This window comes from Leptosomus discolor, chromosome 2 (assembly GCF_034619465.1).
Source record: "Leptosomus discolor isolate bLepDis1 chromosome 2, bLepDis1.hap2, whole genome shotgun sequence".
NCBI lineage: Eukaryota > Metazoa > Chordata > Aves > Leptosomiformes > Leptosomidae > Leptosomus > Leptosomus discolor.
The window spans coordinates 119,731,299-119,753,410 of record NC_141392.1 but is presented as its reverse complement, the minus strand read 5'-3'; the positions used below and the strand labels follow the sequence as shown (position 1 = coordinate 119,753,410).

Here is a 22,112-nt window from a genome sequence, read left to right as displayed (position 1 = left end):
CAGCTGGTTTCATCAAACTCCTGTTTCCATAGCAGAAGCACACAGGAGTTGTGAGCTCAGGTGGCAGCTGCCTTCCCCTCTCATTACATCCCCACAAGTCATTACAAGTCATCTTTCTTCCAGAAAGGAACATCTCCAGTGCTGAACTGGGGTAGAACATCTACTGCATTTTTGTACTAGCTCAAGGGTGGTTGCTTCAGGGGAGACCTTTAGCTGGGGTGACACCAAGGAGAACAAGAGAAAAGCAATGAGATCATCAGCTTGGGGTGAGTGCCACTCAGCTGGTGTGTTTTTGTTGGTGTTCTGAGAGGAAAAGCAACAGAAATTCATTATTAGAAGCAACGTAACTCACAACTCCTAAAGCTAACGAAGGCTAATGCTGTCTGAGAGGATTTTTTCATACTGCTAATAACACTCTCACATGTTGAAGAAAACACTGTAGGAGTCATTAACACAGCAAAATATTTTTACTTTATTTCCAAAATAATTATTTTAAAAGTCATCTTGTCTGTAACACTGATCAAAACTTCACAGTTAAAATATTTTACAAAAATATATTTTTAACTTAGAAAAATATAAAAGAAATCATAGGGTCTGCAAGAGTTAAATTCTAGTCCCAGATTTTGGAGAAATACAGTCATAAGTAAACACACAGAGTCTGTGATGCACTAGTTTCTACAATAAAGCATCCAAGTTAATTTGTAACAATTGCAAATATACAAAGTTATACAAAACATTAGAAATCTAATAAGGGTATGATGAAGTAACGTTCAGTAGATCTTGCTGGGAAGCAAAAGGAAGATGTTCCCAGAGCTTCAGTTACCAGAAAGCAACTGAAGTCGTTCTTGTGCTTCTCATCATCAAGGTGTCTGTTACTGGCGGCCTGACAGAGCAGGATGAGCGACAGCTCTGCGCACACCCGCTCAGCCTGTACCTACCAGACTCCAGTGCGCATCAGCCACTCTCTTCACTACCCGTTTGCTCTTCCCTAGATGTTTGTGCAGCTCTTGCCTCGCCGAACCCACATTTGCCATCAATAGACATTCATCATTCAAACTCCTGACCCACCAGCTGACTTCCCTTGGCTCTGTACCAGGGCCAAAATCCTGCAACATGACGAATTCTTTTTCACTAGGGATGGCCTAACAATAACCCTGTTATTGTTACAATCCTAACCTAAAACCCTAAAAATCACCACGGACCACAGGGTAGAAGCGCTCAATGTCTGCTGAGGCAGAGTGATACTTAGAAATTCATACTGAAAATAGCTTGTCAAGCTGTCTACTGCCTAGCAGCGATAAACTTTACAGGCACTTTGTCTTTCCAGAAATCCTCCCAAAAAGGATAAAAGCAATAAAGCATCGTCATACATTTTAGAGTGCCTGAACCATCGCTTTACTTTGACAACTGTAACAGCTGAAAAGCCTCCTTAACCTAGGAGTAATGGCAGAAAATGACATTTGGAAAAAAACCTCAGCTGTTTAACAGTAAGACAGCGATTACCACTACGTTTCTGAGTAGGTGGGATCCACTAATTAAACATCATGTTTTCTAGAGCAAAGAGCAGGCTTGGTTCAGTAATGCAAGCGTTCCTTCAAAAATTGCTATTTCCCAATCATTGATTTAAGGTGTTCAAGTTTATACTCTTCAATGAAGTCTTCAACAATATGCAGAGCTTTGACTTTCACCAGCAGCAGCAGAACTTCTTTTGTTTCATCACTATTAAAAAAAAAAAAAGATTTGTATAGCAGCACTTTCACATACCTGACTTCAATACACTTTATTCATTTCAAAGAGTCAGGTATCTCTCCTTGGCCCCTTGCCATCAGGTGGCCTTGGCTGCGCTGGTCACTATCAGCACCCAGCCTCAAGCTATCCCACTACAGTCGAGCGGCAGCAGCTCTTCTTTACACTATGGACTCCCATCTTCTGGTTTATGTATATACGTGCCAAGAACATCCTTGAAAGCATCAAATATGAGACTTAAATTCCTTAAGTATTTAACACAAAGCATTCAAGGAAGCCCTTGAATCCCAAGGAAAGCTCATCTATTACCTGCGGTTATCCTTGTGCAGCGTACGGGCGCATTGCAGCAAGTGCTGGCAGAAGTTCAGTAACTCAGGGAGAGTTGACCCACTTTTAAGATCTTGGAACCACCTTTCTGGGAGGCAGGCGACCACCTGTTCACACCAAAAAAAATATTTGGAAGAAGTTTAAAAAGAAAAGTCTTTCAATATAACCAAGTCACATCACTTATGACAGGGACTTTTTGGCAGATTCAATCATTATTAGTAGTGTGTTTTTTTCTTTGAAACCAGTATTGATTATCCCTACAAGTAGTTATTCTTAAAACTTATGGACAAATATTTGCGCTAAAAAGCTTTTATGCACCAAGGCCATAAAATTAAAATTTAAACCAGATTTTAAATGTTGTTTAATTTTTTTTTTTTTTTTAAATATTCCATCTTCAGTTTTGATCCCCCTTTATGGAAAAAACAAAAAAGCTTTTAGCATACACCCTTTTCCAACGTACACATTATCCTTTACCTTACTACACTTCTCTATGTTATCCGGCCCCGGCGGTGTGTTTAAGAGGTTCAGAAGAAGGTAACGATTCAGCAGCTTGCTCAGTCCCAAATCACGGACTGCATCTTCTTGTACAATCCCATCCCAAAGAAGAACATTGGAGAGGAGCTGCAATAATGAAGAAACAAAGAATATGTATACCTGGCGGCTGGAAGCGTGCTCAAACACCGCATTACAAGTTTTATGTAAGATAAAAAGATAATATTATGTCCATCCAACTGAAGTAACCAAACCCCAGGATTCACACTCTCCAAACTTACTGTCAGTTAACTGCTAATAAGCTGCATATGGTAGATAACCTTATCAAGTGGAGTAATTAGCTTTACGTGTGCATATGAACTGCACCCTAATATGTGTATATATGACCTCCCAAGGCTGGGGAGAACATTCTACCCTTCTAGTAGCTTAACAATTTGCTGAGGCCCAAGTACAGACGATGACTGTGCTTTCCACAAAGAGCTAGCAGTCACATCTGAAAGGGTTATAAAAGGGAAGAGTATTAAGACACTCCCCCTACAAGAAATAGGGACCAAACCCAAGCAACATCCAATTCTAAACAAACCGTCAGAGAATCCAAGACAGAAGTAAAGAAAGTTACTACATCTGCCCGGGATAAAACTACAGCAGTCCCTCATAACATGACGAGATTGGTAGCCAAGTGCAGAGCAGCACAGAGACTTTTTTTGTGTGTGTAGTTGACAGCAGTATTATTAGACACTGAGAGCTTTCTTTTAAGGATTTATAGTGATAGGGGCAAGACAATTGTTGTCAGTTTTCAGGCTAATGTAAGAACATGACTATTTTTCTCCTTAACTCAGAACAGGTTTATTCTCTGGTAACTGTTAACCTCGAGGTACTTTACCCTCACAGACACAGCCTGCTGTCTTGGCAGGTCTAAAAGCACTCACAAAGCCTTTGCACATTTCTCTGGATATCTGATGGGACACCTCCATCTAACTGCATGACTAAAACATAGACCAAAAGAGGGGGGAAAAAAAAAATAGTGCTTCCACCAGCCAGGAAAGCACACAGCGCAGCAAACAAGCAGCACGTTTTGAGCTGCACGGCTGCATCTACCCACCAGGCAAGTTCGGCAATACGAGGGTACAAACACTGAGCTTCCACCACCTGTACTGGTGCGTTAGACGAGTTCCTGGCTCACTTCTCACCCAAGCCAATCAGTATTCCTCCCTACAGTTTCTGGGCATGGTTTAGAGGCTGTTCCTAATAAGCACCGTGAAGATGGCAACTCGGGCTGAAAGACAGGGCTTAACAACATGGATGGCAGTGGGTCTCACTGCCAGAGAGCAGTCCCAAGCACAGAAGAGTTACACCAAGTACTAAGTAGGTCCCAAGAGTTTAACACTGATGAGTTGCAGTATTACTTACCCTGGGGTGACTGAATTCACACCTCCACTCCAGAGAGAGAGATGAGACAACTATTTAAACAGCTATACAGAGCAAGAACACTTTAAACTACTCTGCATTATCACCCCGTTAAAGACAACCACTGTGACAGTGAGGACAGAAATCAAAAGCTAAAAGGAAAAACCTGCAGTCTGCAGAGGAAAGCACCAAGTCTGACTTCCAGGAAAACATAACACACAGTTCTAGAAGGTGGGATCAGAAACCCAAGTCTGTTCAAAAAAATAACATTAATTGTACCTACAACTTAGTGCCATCACCATTCTGCCCAGGATCCCCAAAAGAACCTGCCTGTCCCCGTAGCATTGAGTGACAGTGACCAATATGATGCAAGGCCAACAGGCCTGGCCGACCCACTCAAGGGAGAAAAACGAACCGTCAGGAACAGATGCTCAGATCAAAGTCTCTGGCTGAAGACGTAGCAGTTGGGTAAACAGAAATAGCGTGTTTCTTTACAGTTCATTCTTAAATCACAACGTGCAGGTTGTTATGAGAATACATCCCTCACTGAGAAAAACGGTTATCCATCCTAACAAAAATGTATTAGTCTCCCAGGAATTGGACTTGCCTGAAGATGTATTTCCTGACTGACAGCAAAGTATTTTTTCACTAAAATGAATTTCAAAGGAAAAAAAACAGGCGTATTTTCTCTACCTTAACAGCTGACCAAAACCGTCTTTCTTGAAATCTGGAACATAGTGATGATTTGTCTTCCACAGCGCTGGTCACAGAAAAAAGAAAAAAAAAAGGTAAAATAAGGATTTATTTTTTGTTTGCTTTTAAAAGAAGATAAACAGACAATTGATCTCTTCGATACTGATGCATGTTAATTCTGGCATTTTCTTGGCAGCGACAGCCACAATCAGAATAAAGGTCTAGGGAAACAGCTGTCAGCTTGAACCTGTCAGCTTGAACCCATGATGATACATGTAGTGTGAAAAAAGGTCCAATAAAATTAGCAACTGGGAACACCTGGGGGTCCACATAACCCAGATTCAGATCAAAACAGCATTGCCTAGAACCAAACATCCTACACCAGCTTTAGCAAAGCTTCTCTCCTATCTTAACCCCACATCTCCCAGACTCCTACTCATTCCCATCTTTGACAGGAGGAATCGGGGGACACACACACGCGACACCAGACCACCTAAACTAACAGAGGCCATCAGATGTAAGTTGCTATGCTAAAACCAGACTGTGGACCTTGTACACTGGAAAGCTTTTGGTTACAGGGGCAAAGAAACACTAAGTTCCCATTATTAGTAAGAGTTCATAAACAGGAATAAGGCTTCATAACCCTTCCTACAGTAAAAGGCATGTTTATTCCATTAGCTGTCAATGGATATGTAAAATATTTCATGCACATCTGTGGGGAAGAAGGGTACAGAAATTTTAAAAAAGGTTTAAAAAAGCCCCAGAGTCAGCTTACCTTTTAGGATACAGAGGAATAAAGACATCTTCCTCTATAGATTTCTTCATTCTTAGGACAACCACATTCATCAAATCCTATTTAAAAAATAATCATTAATGTGTCCTCACAGGAAAGCCTTCATCTTCCATTTATAACAACTTCAATGGTTATTTTGTTCATCTATAAGTACAATATGCCAGTTAGAGCTAAGTACAGTTGCCACTTGTATGTAACACACACTGAGACCATTAATATATTAAAAACAGCAGACAAATCACAGCTGTAATTATCTATAGGGTTAACCTAAAGGATTTTTTTTTTTTGTAAATGAAGTTATTTCCCTAACTGAGGCCTTTTTTTTGTATGTTAACTTGCAAGGCAGCAGGAAAACTGTAGTTAATCTAAGTTGCGCACATAGGATCTCCAAAACACTTGTGAAAAATCTACGTTAAAAAAAAAATCACCATAGCTAGGATGGTATAGGTTTTTAGGCAACACGCTTTTAGGTGCCATAAATTGCCATCTATCTTTTTTTTAAAAGCCTATTTATTTATTTGAAGTTCTGGTTTACTTTCTGTAGAAACAGTGTCTTGACTAAGGTCAGTTATACAACCTGACTTCAAGGCATGGTTTCAAATCAGCAACCTTTGGAAGGCATAAACATTTTTCCTACTGAGGGCTTAAACATCCATCCCCATTTCACCAGTTTTATACTAGATAAGCCTCCAGATTTACATCAGAATAAAACCAGAATCAGGCTGAAGGGCATGCTAGGGTGACTGTGTATAAAAGTAATTATTAGAAGATTGCTAAAATTATGAAGTAGCCTTTCTCCTGGCCAACTAATTAACCGTTGGGGTTCAAGTTTTAAAATTCTACATCTACTTTATAAATAAAAGCTGAAGGAGTTGACCACTGGAGCATTACTAGCATTTAAAGATCTAATCTGGAAAGATAATTAAACGCAAATCTAAATTCTAACCACTGTTACTGCAGTGAAACAAGATTAGATCCACAGACAGATTCTTGACAGGTACAGGCAGAATATTTATAGGAACAGGAGCCAATTTCTGCACCAAGAGTGTCCCATCTCCCATCATCCTCACTAAAGAGAGCATCAGAGAGGCGGAAGTTTGTTAAATCTTCTCAATATAAAGTGACAAAACAAACAAGTCAGAGCTGAACAGCTTCAGGACAACATTCTAAACGCCCACAGGAGCACGCACAGAAGCGCACACTGCGGATGAGGCTCTCCCTTCCTCAGTACCACAGGAGCTTTTACCTCTTTTGCTCGACTGCATTCGTTTTTGGAAAGGCCTTGTTTTTCAAAGATGTTACTGCAAAGCCGTACAAGGTTCTTTGTCTGTGAAGCGGATAAAGGATCCCACACACTCTTTACAAATGCTGGGGAAAAAAAGGAATTTCATTCACGATATGCCAGGGGTTATCTGCTCTCGTTTCAAGGCATTACAACGTAACAGCAGTAAACACATAAAAAGCAAAGCCTCTCACAATAACGTTAAGACAAGGCTACCTACCTTAGCCTCTCTGTGGAACGACATAATCACTACATCTTGGAGCACCATTATAACACTAACATTATTTGATACCTGTCACTTATTTAAGGTTTGATTGCCTAACTGCAGTGAACATTTTCAAGACAATCTTACCATACCTGTAATTTTTGGAAGAACAGTTTTTTCAATAACTCTACACAAAACTTCTCGATCAGAATCATCATCCCTTTTTGATTCAGATACATTTTTGGCATCACTGAATTCTTCTATAGCTCTGAACCAGGGCATCTCTTCCAACTCTGTAAAATTCTGAAAGATCACTCCTGTTAGTTGTTCAGCTCGTCAGGATTAAACAAAAAGCTCCATCCAATGATACTGCAGATTCCCACTTAGTTTCAGATCCCCCCTGAACAAGCCAAAACAGCGAAACAGGAAAATTAGATTTAAAGGTAGCATTTAAAGGATTGGATTGTTAAAGTGTCTTCAAAGAACTTGGGAGAAGAATTCTTTTTACAGGGGTGTTGCAAAAGGGGCTGGAGGTAAGGGGAAAGGAGAAAGTCAAGAAGATTCCAACCACACACTTCAATTTCTGAGACCAAAACACAGTATCTTTCTAATAATTTCTAATGCACTGTGCTATGTATAGAAAACACATCTCATTTTTCATATTAATACGTAACACACCACCACACATACAATTCTGGAAGAAAACAAAGTCAGCTGATGCACCTACCTCAAGAGGGTTCCAATTTATTAACTCAACTCTGATAAATGGATTTAATAGCTTAGGCAGGCAGAAACCGATATAAGCATCACAGTAAGACTCAGGAAACTTCTCTTTCCATTCCTGGAATTTCAACAGGATTTTTCTGATGTCACAAAAATCTGCATGTACATCTTCAAAGACTTTCCTACTATCCTCTAAAACGTTATCTATGAATAATATTAATTGGGAATAAAAAGAAACAATCACAGAACTTATTGAGGCATAAGCTGAAGAGTTTATGCATCTATAGGACATAAGAAGTAGCTGTATGATAACTGCATTTGTCATTTATCTTTGACACACCTGACACCAAAACCAATTTTAGAAATGGCTCCCTGGAAAACCCAGTTTCACAAAAAAAAACCCACCATCATAAGACCAAAAAAAGGCAAGTTTTTTCATGAGCTGTTCCACAGATGTATACATACACTACATTTCAAACTTCATATCATGGAGATAAAATTTCAGACACAAAAACCCTTCTACTGTTATCTGGAGAAAAGGTATTGTCCCTTTCCCTGCTCCTCTTCATCCATTCACTCAAGATAATTAAAACACCAACCTTCAACTTACTCTGTCTTCAGAAAACACGTCGTAGCACTGCATTGAATACTGTCAGATCAGCTTTGGCACAATCTAAAACAGCTTACTTCTAGTTGAAACAGCGATGTGTAATGCCACCACCACGTAACTCATACCAAAAGAAATCTACAACCATTCACCTATTCTTCCCAAGTCATTTGTCAGAACTGTCTGAACGCATTTCTTTTCTACAGTGTGTAACTATGTAACTCAAATGAAGTGTTTCTTTACCTTTCCTAAAAAAAAGTCTTTAAAAAATATCAGGAAGAGGCTTTGTTCTAGGACATCACATTAAGACTGTCACCAACCTTTGCTCTTCTGGAACTCATTCACCTCTGTTGGAGTCAGCTCCTCGTCACTCGACATGCCTTCATGGTGATCAGCTTCTCCTGAACACTCCCTCACTTGCCGTCTGCAAGCCCTGTATTTTACATGGAACTCAGGTAAGTTGCCCTCTCCCATGTACGCAGAAGGAAGCTTAACGAAAAATGATTCAACTTAAAGCAAGTTGTGAGAGCAACAGCCTAAGGAAATGCAATGAGGGAACAACAGTAAGTATGTAACCACAGAGACACAAGCTGTGGAAGGAGGGGATTTGGGAACTGACATAAGACAGGTCAGAGCAACATCTCTGATCTCCCCTATGAACCACATAATAACCTTCACTTCACCACATTCCCACTGATGAGGCTAACACTTCATTCCACCGGGAGCACTGAACACCAGGCACGGTACTGGACACTACCTGGCAGTTTCAGTGTCTAGCAAACTACCAAGCTCTCAGTTCTGGATTACTTGTACAACCACCCACAGAAAAATCGCGAGAGCACTCAAGTGCCAGTTGGGCTCAAAAAACTATTGCCACCACACCAAGAATCATAACAGGCTGTAAAACCAATAGCTTGCATCTCTGCCACAGCAAAGTGATATACGATATGAAAGTGATATTGCATAAATACTTTTACGCAGTTATTTACATTGATCAGCATTAAAGGGTAACTGCTTCAAGTGTAAGTTCTTATTACACCAGTTTTCATCCATTAAAATTCCAAGGTTCTTGCTTCCATGTATAGTTATGAGTTATAGAATCATAGAACGGTTTGGGTTGGAAGAGACCTTAAAGTCCTCATCTAGTTCCAGCCCCGCTGCCATGGGCAGGGACACCTTCCACTACACTGGGTTGCTCAAAGCCACATCCAACCTGGCCTTGAACACTGCCAGGAAGGAGCTGAGGCACCACAGCAACAGCAAAACTTTCAAAGCTCCCAGTAACAAAAAAATAAAATTGGTACCAATCTCTGAACAACGTAATATCCAAAATGTAGTATCTGACCTACATTGGTAGCAGAGTAGGGGCCACATGTTGCTTTGCCTCACTGCCCACCACCCCCCCAGCAGCAATGATACCACCTATTTTTGCTATTTATACAATACCAAAACATGTTTCTGTATAAGGTCATAGTATTCTTCAGTAAAACAGGAGGGAAAAAGCTCCCCTTGTATAGTTTTGCCTCAATGAAGACTTGTTAATGTAAAATAACAACATCTATCAGCATTCAGATTCAATCAACATGAAGAGAAGGACATTAACAAATCGAGGGCTTCCAAGTACCTCAAGTTTTGGAAAGAAAATACATATTTTTTGTGTAATCTCATCTAATAATCCTATAGGTTTACATTCATCACTGCATAAGTGACAGGAAGTCAGTACACAGTATGTTCATCAGTTAAGTGCACCTCTACCTTCGATGTTCACACATTTCCAGAAGCTGTGTCTTCTCATCACCTTCCAATCCACCATTTGTTGGTTTGTCATTCCCACCTATCAAAAGACAGAAACAGACAAAACTAAAGTGGTATGATTTCAAAGTTCCTATTTTTTCAAACAGGAAACACAGATTCTCTTTCTACTGTTCTTCGTTTCAAAAAATAGCCAAAGAAAAATCAAACCTCCTAATCAAACCTCTTAGCAGTCTCCAGAGTAACGCACAGTAAGTATTACTTGTTAACTGCTTATAGCCAGACCTGGCTGCTCCCTTACAGCAGGCAATGAAAAGGTGAGTTTGACGACATTCCAGTCAACACATACTCTTTCCTAATCCTGGGAAAGGAACTTAGTGCCTTCCATAATGGGTCCTTAGCAGTGTGAAAGGCAAGCATAGGGACCTACCTTCATCCTCTACATCAAAAATGAAACCATGAAATAAGTTAGAGTAACTTCTGAGGTTCGGTTCCAACATAATGGAAGTTAAATCCCTGATTTACACTATTCAAAACCATTGCATTTAGAATTCAAGACTAGTCAGCTCCCCACTGCCTCCCGTTATGTGAGTGGTCACTGACTGTGCGACCCCAGTTACCCCTACTCTGATTCTCGAGTCCCACATAGAAGAAACTAGAAGCATTTTCTAGTTGGGCCGTTCACTTGCAGCACTATTAGCTGGCTGATATGTGCACAACATGCCAAGAAAAGTGCACTGCTACTGAAGCACTATCATGTAAGAAAACACAGCCTTTCCGCTATATTAAATACAACCAGGAACATAAAAAACTATTAAAAGTGCTGTTAAACACGCAAGTACAGTCTCAGTTGTAATGAGCTAGAAGTAAAATCATTTTAATGGCAACAATTATTATGGCACCACCCTTCTTAACACCTGCTGTCAGTCTGTTACACCGTTTTAAGGAATCACACAGGCTGTGAGCTTTCTCTAATCAGCAGTTTATCCTGTGTAGTGAGAAGACTGAACCCATATGATTAGTGGTTAACAGAAACCGGTGCATCTGGCCTCCATCTGTTCCCAGCAGCTCCAAGTGTATTGCTCTTAGCTTTGCCTAAACAGTTTTAAAGGTTTGGCTTTGGAGGTTGGGCTTGTTTTAAACGGCAGCAGCTAAAGATTCACACAGCATACAAACACCACGTTGGTGTGGAAAGGAAATATGAGATGAGGAAGTTGTAATGTTTTTCCTACAGTGACCAAAAAAAACTTAAAACAAAACTCAAGAAACACAACAACCCTTACACAAAGAGGCTTCTTGGTTGATGAGAAGCTGAACATGACAGGGCAATGTGCATTTCCAGCCCACAAAGCCAATGGCATCCTGGGCTGCATCAAAAGAAGTGTGGGCAGCAGGTCGAGGGAGGGGATTCTGCCCCTCTGCTCTTCTGAAACCCCACCTGCAGTGCTGCTGCGTTCAGCTGTGGGGCACCCAGCATAAGGAGGACACAGACCTGCTCAAGTGGGTCCAGAGGAGGGTCACAAAGATGCTCAGGGGGCTGGAGCACCTCCCCTATGAGGCACAGGCTGAGAGAGTTGGGGTTGTTCCGCCTGGAGAAGAGAAGGCTCTGGGCAGACCTTATAGCGGCCTTCCAGTACTGAAAGGGGGCTACAGGAAAGGTGGGGAGGGACTCTTGATCGGGGAGTGCAGTGATAGGATGAGGGGTAATGGTTGCAAACTGAAAGTGGGGAGATTTAGATTAGATATTAGGAAGAAATTCTTTACTGTGAGGATGATGAGACACTGGCACAGGTTGCCCAGAGAGGTTGTGGCTGCCCCCTCCCTGGCAGTGCTCCAGGCCAGGTTGGATGGTGCTTGGAGCAACCTGGTCTGGTGGGAGGTGTCCCTGCCCATGGCAGGGGGTTGGAACTAGATGGTCTTCAAGGTCCCTTCCAACCCAAGTAAACACACTGCTTTTTCATATATTCATAGAATCCTACAGCAGCAAGCTTTCTCCAACTTAAGACCTACTAGAAAAAACTGGCTGGTTTTATTTTTAAATATTGATGGGAAATTGCTGACTGAAATAACTCAAAACTGACAAAGCATTTGGTGGTGTCACATTCACTATTAAACCAGAGAAAAGTAACATAATACACCTTACTGAGCTTAGGATTCCAACTGAGCTATAGTAGGACATGGCTACTGACAAAAGCAGAAAGGAGATCAAAGGTGAGAGAATAAAATACTTCACCCAAAAAAAGTAATTGCATATCTCTGCTTAAAGAGTGAATGTTTTGATAAGAAAATAACTTTTAACTTTGTACTGACTTGTAAGATGGCGAATATAAGCAGACTCGTTTTTCAGCTCTTCTTGCCTTCGTTTTGCTATGGTCACGGCTCGTTGCTGAAGTAGTACATGTACAGACAATTCCAGCTCATTAATGCATTTCAGCTGAAATACAGTAAACAGCAATCAGGTTTTCAGTCAAACAAAATGCAAAAAGAATGAACAAACCCCAGTTTTCAGTACTTTACTACAACAAAAGTACTACAGATTGAAAAGTAGGTTGGGAGTCATTGGAGTCTTTCAGACTGTTTGGTTAGACTGAAAAACACAAACTAAATGCCAGCTGCATATCACGGGCCTACCCAAGACTTCACTCAAAAGGGTTCAACAGGACACTACTGGTGGACTTAGCTAGCTTTCAGTTTGCTTTTGAGCCACTAGCCATTAAAGAAAATGTATTCATTAACCCTCCTTAAAGTTGCATAAAGAGGGGTAATGGGTACAAGTTACACCTGGGGAGATTCCAATTGGAAACAAGAGGAAGATTTTTCACAATGAGAACAATCAGCCATTGGAATAATGTCCCCAAGAAATAGTGGATTTTAAGATTCAGCTGGACAGGGTGCTGGGCCATCTTGTCTAGACGGTGCTTTTGCCAAGAAAGGCTGGACCAGATGATCCTTGAGGTCCCTTCCAACCTGGTATTCTGTGATTCCTCGAACTGCAATGCAATCGAGTGACATAAATTTGATTTCATAGCACTATCTATAGAGGATAACAGCAGTTTACTTTCACTGAGGCCAAATCTTAGGCAGCTCCTTCCCTTTTTTAAATACACCACATTTGCAGTTCACAAAACAGATGCAGCCAGTAACATAGACAAGCTCTCACTCAGCTCTGCTAACTCACTCTCAACTCAAACCTAACATGAAATCCTTACTACCTCTGTTATTAACCCTGAGTAAAGACTTTCAGTGAGATCCCAAAAGTGAATTTAAGTGCCACCTCTCATTCAACCTCAGTGCACTCTAGTTCCTAGACCTGCAGAAAACTCCCTCTAGTAACATTTTGTTTTCATCCAACAGAACCCAGCGAGACCATAGCTTAAGTCAGTACACCTATACCAGCCTGATTATCACTTTAGGTCAGAGTGAGGTTTGATTAGTTTTCCCTCTATTTTGTTTCTTGTTACATTAAAATTTCTGATAGAATTGATTTTTAACTGAGTAATTTCCACCATCATTTCCAAACAAAAACACCCTCATCAGTCATTGACAGAATGCACCTTTAGAATCTTAAAAAAAAAGGAAGGTATACATACTTTTTCATTCAAACAGTTTACCAAGTTTTCTACATATGTTTTCATGGCTCTGTAGAATTTGTAATTCAGAGCTGCATCCGAAGACTTCTCTAACTCCTGGACAGCCATTTTTGACCTTTCAATGTCCTCCATATATTTTTCATACTCCCTCTGGTGGGCACGGTGTACATCCTGTAACGATGTTATCCTAAAAAGACAGAAACCCAGACAACTAAGCCTATTGCCAAATTAGCAGTTGATACATTCCAAAACAGTTTTTCCCCATTATAATCACATATAAAATCTTTGCCTGTGCTAATAACAGCTAAAGTGTATTTGAGCTAATAAGTGTTAAAACATTTATCCATGCCAGTATTTGCATAAATACACAGTATGCTTTGGAGACTCAGATGTCACTTGCACGGTGCTACTTTTGAAAGCACCACTGACATTTTACCTAGATCTGTCAATAAATCGTGCTTCGCAAAACCAACAAAAGCCAAATTTTGTGCTATCACATTAAATGGATTCCACTCAACATAACCTGGATAAACATAGAGCTCATGCCAGTACAACCATACTAGTTTAATTTAAGTTGCACAGACAGGAGCACCTATAAGCATTCACCACGTGCTCACTAAACACAAACCAATTGAGGACTCTTGCTGCCAGTAGGGGGTGAAGCCCAGGAACCTACATCTACAGCTGTCACTAACTATTAAGTAGGTAGCACAGGAACATTTACATACATTACAACTCTGCTTGCTCTTCCCGCCCCCCCCTTTCCCTGCTTACATATCCCAAGTAATTGCTCAGCCTGTAACAGAACGAAGAAATAGACTTAATTTACTTCCCTGAAGTAGCAAACATTTCTCAATGAAATTAAATGAATGAAGCTATTGTTCTCTACAAAGTTTACACCAAACAGGTTCCTCCTCCCCCTTTTGCTATTTTCCAGATAGGTTTCCCACTCTTGATAGCTTTATTCTCATTTTTCTTCTTCGATCCTGTACATAAATTCCTACTTCATTTAACTCATTCCTCTCAGGCAATTATGGCAAAGCAAGCACACAATTCCACAAAAATATTTAATCCAATTTGGTGGCAATTCTTCAAACAAGCCGGTCAATGATGGTCTGTACAAAGCAAAGCGTGTACAGAGAGCTCTGTGCAAGTCCATCTTATGTTTCAGCTGTATAACATTACTTGTCTAAACTTATCTGAACAGCTGCTTCCCAGTGCTCTAAGAGATGACAGGGGATGCCTTACCTTAGGATGCCTGACCCCAGCTGTCCTCACACACCCTCTTGGAGGTTCCCACTTCCACCCCAGGACACTTCAGCTGCCCATACAACAGCTGCTGAATTGCTAAAGAAAAGCCACAGCCTGGCACTCTATGAAAAAAACAAAAATCAAGGCAGGTTCTAGTTTGCCTAAATGGGCTGCAGAGAATTTACTGCTGCTTTAGGAAACACCGAGCTGTTTTTGCACCATATGTGGGCTAGGATTGCCAGCTCCATCTGCCCTGGTTAAAGTTTTGCTTGCTGGGCAAACATAACATCAAACCAATGTTCCTGTCAAACTACTAGCAAGCATAAAAAGCTGCTGCCATTTAAACGAACTTACTCTCTAAAGCCCTAGCTAATAAAACACTCTTGAAAAGTCCAAATGCTCCCCTACAACAAAGCATTACCAGGTAAAGTTAAAAATTTGTTGCACCCTACTGGACATCATAACAGGCATATTACACATGAAATAACAACCCAAAAATCCTCCAGTACTCTGGGAAAAGAATAAGACTTCAAAGCAGGCATCTCTCATTTTGTGACAAAAACTCAGACAATTCAAAAGTTCAGTTCAGAAGAGCAGGATTTACCTTTCAGTCAGTCGCTTCTTCACAATTTCCAAGTTCACAGGTGGTAGAGAAACAGAGGGATCAAACTTTGGTTTAGCTGGCTGAGATTTCTGCAGGGAAGCATCATCATAATCCTACAAGAATTAAGTGTTAGTTTTTAATACACCAGTTACACAAGCTTTCCCTCTGCAGCTCTACAGATCAGCAAGACATATCATGCAAATGCACAAGGCATATGATATAAAGGCAAACATTTCCATCACCAAATTAAGTACAGAAAATGTTGTACAGAAAAGTACAACACAAAAGCAAGGAAAACTGGAAGTTAAAACACCGCATAGGTATGTTGTATAAAAAACATGTAATGCATACACATATAAACACCACAAAGTAACCTGTAATTTAGGGTACACTTCAGTTGCTGTCTTGGTCTGAAAATATCAATAGCTTTCAATAACCTATAATGTTTCTGTACTGACAGCTGAGACTTCGCTAGTATCAAGATTCTAAATATAAAATCTAGAAATAAACTACAGCCAAGGGGTGATGATAACCATCTGATTTTACTTGTATCTTGCTTTTTAAAAACTGTTTGAATATATTTATGATAAATTATTTGCCATCTGTTAGTCATTTAAAATTCTATTTTCTCATAGTAAACTTTCTGATTCCTCCCCCTCCAGTAAATATGAATGCTACCTTCTGACAAAGCCAGTGGCCAAAAGACAGATTTCTCACTCTGACAACTCAGCTTAACCATGATTACAACTAAAAAAGAATTCCACTGAATTTTAGCTTATAAATTAAGACACTTTGCTTTCTAAAACAGTAGAAGTTTGTATATTAAAATCTAAACAAAACACAACCAGTTGAAGCAATTGTTGCAGTTTCCTGAAAAGCAGAAATGAACAGTTTTCCAGACAGGAGTAGGAGGAACTAAGAACACCCATCGTACTGGATCTGAAATTCAGCAGCAGAAAGACATAACTTTCTCCTAGTCCTCTAACTACTTCCATTTAACAGGCAAAGTTTTCTACAATTTTCTATTCTGACAAAAAAAAAAATGGTTATTCAGACTCCTAGTCTGACACAGAGCAGGTGATTCAAGCCAGAAACAAGACTTCCAGCTCATCAAGAGATACACACTTTATTTTAGCCAATTATTTACCAGAACAGAAAGAGAATTCTGCTGAACTGTGAGAAGAGCTCTCAGATTGCCACCCAACAGAATAATAAAATAATTTTTGCTTTGCAACTTTGTAATATTTATATTATTTGCATACTTTTGCTTTCAAGATCCTTTTCATGGCAGCAAAAAAAAAAAAAAATCAGGGTTCAGAATTTTATTCTCTGCTTTTCAGAGTCCTCCATCACATACAGGTTCCTGCCTTAGAAGTAGACAACAGTACCCTGCTTCTGAACAGTTAGATAGGTATTATAGATCTACATTATCATCTTCCCCTGAAGAATTAGGGTATAACTTCCTAAAAACTTCTCTAATGAGAGACAGGGCAGGAAGGAGATATGACCGTACTCCAGACAAGTTCTCTTGCTTATGAGCAAAAAACAACTTCCAGTGGTTAGGAAAGCATGTGTCACCTGAGAGAGTTTAAGGGCTTTCTTTATTTGCTGTTCTTCCCACTTAATTTGTGCTTCATCTTCACTCGATTCATCACTCACAGACACTGGAAGTTAAAACAATCATTATTAGGTGTAATTAGATCTTTTACTTTTCCCTCCCATGTTCTCCTCCCTCTAAAGCAACAATGGTTCTCCCAACCAATACTGGGAAGTGATGCACATAAGAAACAGCAGGTGAAAAACCTGCAGATGGAGGACTTCCAAACTGAAAGACAAGGAAGGCTTGGAAATGGCTAGTGGGATTTGCAGAATTCACACCAATATTAATTTCCCCAACATACTGTTTCTCAGACAACTCCTACTGCAGTAGGAGGAGCACACACATCTCATTTTTATATCTCAAAGCAAAGCTGTGTATAATACATGTAAATAAAAGTATAGACTGTAACACAGTAAGTGACATTATACACAGCAAATCCCTGACTGTTCCAAAATGCACACTCTACTATAGATACAAAAATCTCATTAGCATTAATTAGAATTGCAGAACTAGCTCCCAGTCACACATTCCTTCTAACCCGTATTCAAATAATAAAGTAAACCTGTGCTTCATAAACTATAAGCAGATAAAAGAGAATAAAAGCAATGGAAAAGCCAGATATGCTTTGCGTGCAATAGGGTTTTTTACTTCTGAAGGGCCGAGTTGTTGGTTTGGTGGTTGGTCGGTTTTTTGTTTTTTTTTTTTTTTTTTTTTTTTTTCTCTCCTTTTTCAAGAACAGTCATAAGGTCAACACAGGCAGAGCATCAGCCAACCGGACCAGAAGCAGGAGGCAGGATTTACAGCAACTTTATTCACATTAAATGCTGTGCATCCTACAAGGCAATTTTTTGCAGTCAACAGGGCCACAAATTGGTTTTTAAGATGTTTCTCAAAGCATTCTGCACCACCACATTAGTGAGACCTAAACCAGGTTAACATCCCCTCAAGTACCACCTGCACAGCCTCCTGCCAGGACCCCGGAGGAGCAAAGCCTTGCACCGCACTCACTCTTTACTGGACAAGTCCCACATTCTCCCAGACATCAGTAAAACAAAGCCACAACCACTGGGAGACATGGCACAAACTCACCCATGTGTTCAGCCATCCTCTGCCTAAGAGTTCTCATTTTAGGTGCAAAAGTGAGATTCTTCATATCAGACTCATCTTCACTCTCTAAGTCATTGCTTTCCCTTCTCCAGGAGACCTGATGACTGTTTGAAACATCCAGCGGAAGATAATCAGCCCGCGTCCTGGCTAAGTGACGCTTCCTCCGAGCGGCCTCAACACAAGCAGCACTGGGGATATTACCTGCATTGAAGAGAAAGAAAATCTAAGCAAAAGACTAAAACCAACACTCTGTATTGCTCCTAATGTCACCCAGTATCAATAATCACCACAGTTCAGGATCACTGTACAACTGTAAATACAGGACACAAGGTATTTTCCTATCAAGCTCAACAAGTTGCATATAAGGAGGTAGAAAAAGCACCCTTAAAAAGTGGCTCTCAGTCTAAAAACAAAGCTCAGACTTTTTTCATTTAAATAAATTGCTGTTAGCCTGTTCTTCTTTTTTCCATCTCCCCGAAAGATGACGGTTACTACACTTAGTGATTTTACAAAGGAATCCAAAGCTTACAAATCAGCACAAATGAGGTTGTATTTCAATCTCATGAAGGAAATCGTGCATCGTTGAACAGGAATTTTTTGCTGCTTTTCTTCCGAAAGCAATTGCCATAATTTCTGATCCATTTCCAAAATTAACACAGAAATACAACCAACATCTGCAACCAAAAATACTGGGAAACTGTCATTATTCTTTCAGAAGAAGGGTAGCCCTGACTCTGCACAAACAAGCCTACTACACCTTACGTGACTGAAGCTCAGTGGGATTCCTTTCGCCTATCTTGTCATGTACTTCAAACAAAGAATGTTCTAAAGTAAATTCCTTTAAAAAAAAAATCCAGGAGACTAACCTGGTGATAAATCCTTCCTCTTCTGTAGAGAACTGGATTCTTTTTCAGAGTCTGAGCTGTTGTAGTCCTCACTCAGTGAAGAATAATTTTCATCCTCCTTCTCCTCCTCTTCTTCATGAGTGCCTTTGGCGTTGCCAGTTCTAGGCTCCAACTGACAGATTTCTGTTTTAGGGGAAAAAAGCAAGATTCATGGTTTCAATGTCAGCAGCTGATGTGCCATAACTGGTTACCAGTAACTATTTACACCCTGCTGCAGCAAAGACCAGTCGCTTATCTGTCTCCACCTGTCGCCATCAAAACATGTCACGTTTTCCCAACACTGTAAGACAGGAATTTACAAGCCAGTTGCTGTCTCTGAATCAAAGCATCTGTGATAGTCCTGAATGAGTACGTCCTTCTGAGACACAGAGCACACCTACATGCACAAAACCAATGATATGAGCTCCCAGACGACAATTGATTAATATCCTCACAGTTCACAGCACGTTTGGATTCATTTCCCTTGACTTTATAAACTGTATTTAGAAAGTGCTTTTTTTTTTTTAAGCATTAATAATGAGCGAGTCCTTATTTAAACTATAAAGGTTTATGTATGTTTGTCTTGTCTCTGGCTATCTTCAAATTCTTTAAAAACGTTGATTTCATCTGGCACTACATCTTCAGTAAATCGTCAGATTACTGAACAACAGAATGCACCACCTGTTATAAGAGTATGAGGTATATATTTACAAGAAGTTACTAAGAAAGTTTACCATCTCATCTCAATCACAACCTCAAAGGCAATTACTTCTCAATCTAATTTATTTTTATCTAACAGTAGCAATTAGGGTGTATCTGTGAATTGACAGAGGTGTCAAAAGGGGAATAGAGGGGAAGAAAACTTTTAGACACACTCGTTTGTAAAACACACAAACCCTGAATAACCCAACAGGAAACTTACTATACTTCAATGAAACTATGACTACTATCAGAATAATCAAGGCTACTGACTGTATTCAGTCAAAATATTCAACTGCTGTAATAGCATACAGTTTAACAACACAAAGTTTGAGGTTTACATCTAGTTTTATCAAACAAAATCCTAAGTTCACCTTTTTTCTCAATGCAAATACTCAGATCAAACTGCAATTTGATACCAATAAGCAGTGGATAGTGGCCAGACAGTTTGAAAGATATGACTCTGAGGTATTAACTTATCAGAAGTTTACTAACTCTAATGTTCTACAGGGGTTCTGCATCCCCAAGTCTTCTCAAGAACAGCCTCCAAGTTCTGACACTGTTTTACCAAAGTCATATGGAAAATAATTTCAGCACAAACAGATTAAAATTATAAACCTGTAAAGTAACATTATAGGTATAACCTGGATTCAATTAACAAGTAACAAAACATCTAACAGCCATATTGGTACATCACTCTTCACTTAACAATTTTGTAATACATTTTCATGTAGGTATTCCATACAATATTTAAGTGAAAGAAGTACTTACTTTTGCTTTCTTCAACTTCTGTCTGCGCAGGCAGTTGGCTCACCTTCTTTTGAATTCTAAAGGTCACTTCATTGAACGACGGTTTTTTAATTCTAAAAAATTCTTCGTCACCTATCCAAATAAAACAAAGTTATTCTGAGTAATATTAACAAAGACAGCAGCGTTATCTGCATATATATATATATATATGTATTATATATAAAGTGCATGTAATCTCTATGTGTGTACAACATTTTTTTTTAAGTTCTGGCTGCATTAAGTCTAACTAGTTCCACAGCTTTATCACCCAGGATCCATCACCTCTTAATTTAAAACTGTGCAGCTCAGCCTCCTCCATCCAGCAACACCGCACTGCCGAAACGTACTGTTTCTTCGCAGTCTGTGTCCACCACAAAGGGACTCCTGTAGGCTGCCCTGACCTGTCCTGTGTCATCAGCCACAAAAGTAACAGCCCAAAAGAGTCAATTAAACATTTAAGTTTCAGTTATTTAAGCTTAACTGTGATAGTCATGGGATCACATACTATCATCTTGTTTCCTCTGGTTTTCTCCAGCTCCAAGAAGCTTTCAAAAGCTTCCCAGCCAAAAGCACACTGCCATTTGTTCTCTTCAAAGTATTTTCACGTGCATTTCTCTTATATAAACCCTCACAACAGCCCTATCCACGACAAAGCACTCCTGGTTTTGGTCACAAAGAGGCATGAAGGTGACTTGCGGCTCCCCGGGTCACCAGCCCGGGGCTCAGGCAGGCAGGACCCACCCGGCCCCTCCCGTACGCGGGGTGCGGAGGCGCAGCCTGTTCATCCAAGCTCCCAGCTTAGCTGTTCCTCCCCCAGCCTCCAGCGCCTGCTCTCCAGGCCGGCGGGCCGTCAGGGTGCCGCCTGCCGCCGCGGGGCGGGTGACAGGGGGGACGCCGCCGGGCCCTTACCTTCCCGCTCCTCCTCACTGCCGAAGCTCAGCAGCACCTTTCCCCCCCGCGCAGGCCCAGCTCCGGCGAGGCGCGGCGCTCGGCCCATAGCCGCCCTTCCACGCTCCTCCCGGCCCCCGGGGCTGCCCGCCGGCTCTTCTGGGGACAGCGGCCCCTCCGCGGCCGCGGCCCTGGCCCCCTCGGGAGACGCGGCGGCGCTGCCGGGATCCCCCTCGCCCTCCTCACGCTCCGCTTCTCGCTCGGAGTCGGAGCTGGGGCCGGGGGCTGGCGGCGGGAGGGCGGCGGCGACGACCGGCTCCGGCTCCGGCTCCTCCTCGCTGCTGCTGCTGCCGCCGCTGGAGGCCGCGCGCCGCCGGCCGCGGAAATTGCGCGGGGGACGCCGGAACATTCCGCCCGGCGAACGGCCGCGGAAGGCCTGCGCGTACCGCCTCCCCAGCGCGCGTGCGCGAAGACCCCCAAAGCTCCGCCTCCGCCCTGCTCAAACCCCGCCCCAATAGCGCGGTCCCGCCTCTCCTCGCCTCCTCCCGCCTGGAAGTGGGCGGGAAAAGCTCAACAGTTGACCAATGAGGAGCGAGGGGGCGTGTCCCCGCCTTTAAGCGTTTGAGGGGACGGGGGGTGGGCGGGAGCAGGTGCTGTGAGGGAGCGAGGGGCG

At 41.3% G+C, this 22,112-nt stretch overlaps 1 protein-coding gene across 2 annotated transcripts; it reads right to left on the bottom strand.

Annotated features, from left to right (window-relative positions):
• Positions 1 to 448: 448 nt before the first annotated feature.
• GCFC2 (GC-rich sequence DNA-binding factor 2) lies at positions 449 to 21,848 on the bottom strand. Of its 2 annotated transcripts, XM_086461627.1 has the most exons (19): positions 21,563 to 21,848; positions 21,455 to 21,520; positions 20,534 to 20,635; positions 19,046 to 19,207; positions 18,162 to 18,380; positions 17,051 to 17,136; positions 15,473 to 15,585; positions 13,618 to 13,804; positions 12,338 to 12,461; positions 10,031 to 10,109; positions 8,596 to 8,708; positions 7,669 to 7,872; positions 7,098 to 7,259; positions 6,705 to 6,826; positions 5,441 to 5,517; positions 4,666 to 4,732; positions 2,548 to 2,694; positions 2,056 to 2,180; positions 449 to 1,719 (listed from the first exon to the last, which is right to left on the bottom strand). In XM_086461627.1, the coding sequence occupies exons 1-19, from the start codon at positions 21,846 to 21,848 to the stop codon at positions 1,605 to 1,607; spliced, it is 2,556 nt and encodes an 851-aa protein (XP_086317753.1). In that variant the 3' UTR covers positions 449 to 1,604. The 2 variants fall into 2 exon arrangements, with proteins under 2 accessions (XP_086317753.1, XP_086317751.1); XM_086461625.1 differs by having other exon boundaries at positions 7,098 to 7,248; positions 7,673 to 7,872; positions 20,534 to 20,644; positions 21,461 to 21,848.
• Between the last annotated feature and the right edge of the window lie 264 nt (positions 21,849 to 22,112).

Bases quoted from the DNA above. Each gene is read 5' to 3' on its own strand.
- GCFC2 (XM_086461625.1), bottom strand. From the start codon at position 21,848: ATGTTCCGGCGTCCCCCGCGCAATTTCCGCGGCCGGCGGCGCGCGGCC. The intron at 8,709-10,030 runs GTAGAGGTGCAC...TGTAAAATACAG, and splicing joins GAAATGTGTGAACATCGAAG to GGCTTGCAGACGGCAAGTGA. The intron at 4,733-5,440 runs GTAAGCTGACTC...TTCTGTGACCAG, and splicing joins ATTCCTCTGTATCCTAAAAG to CGCTGTGGAAGACAAATCAT.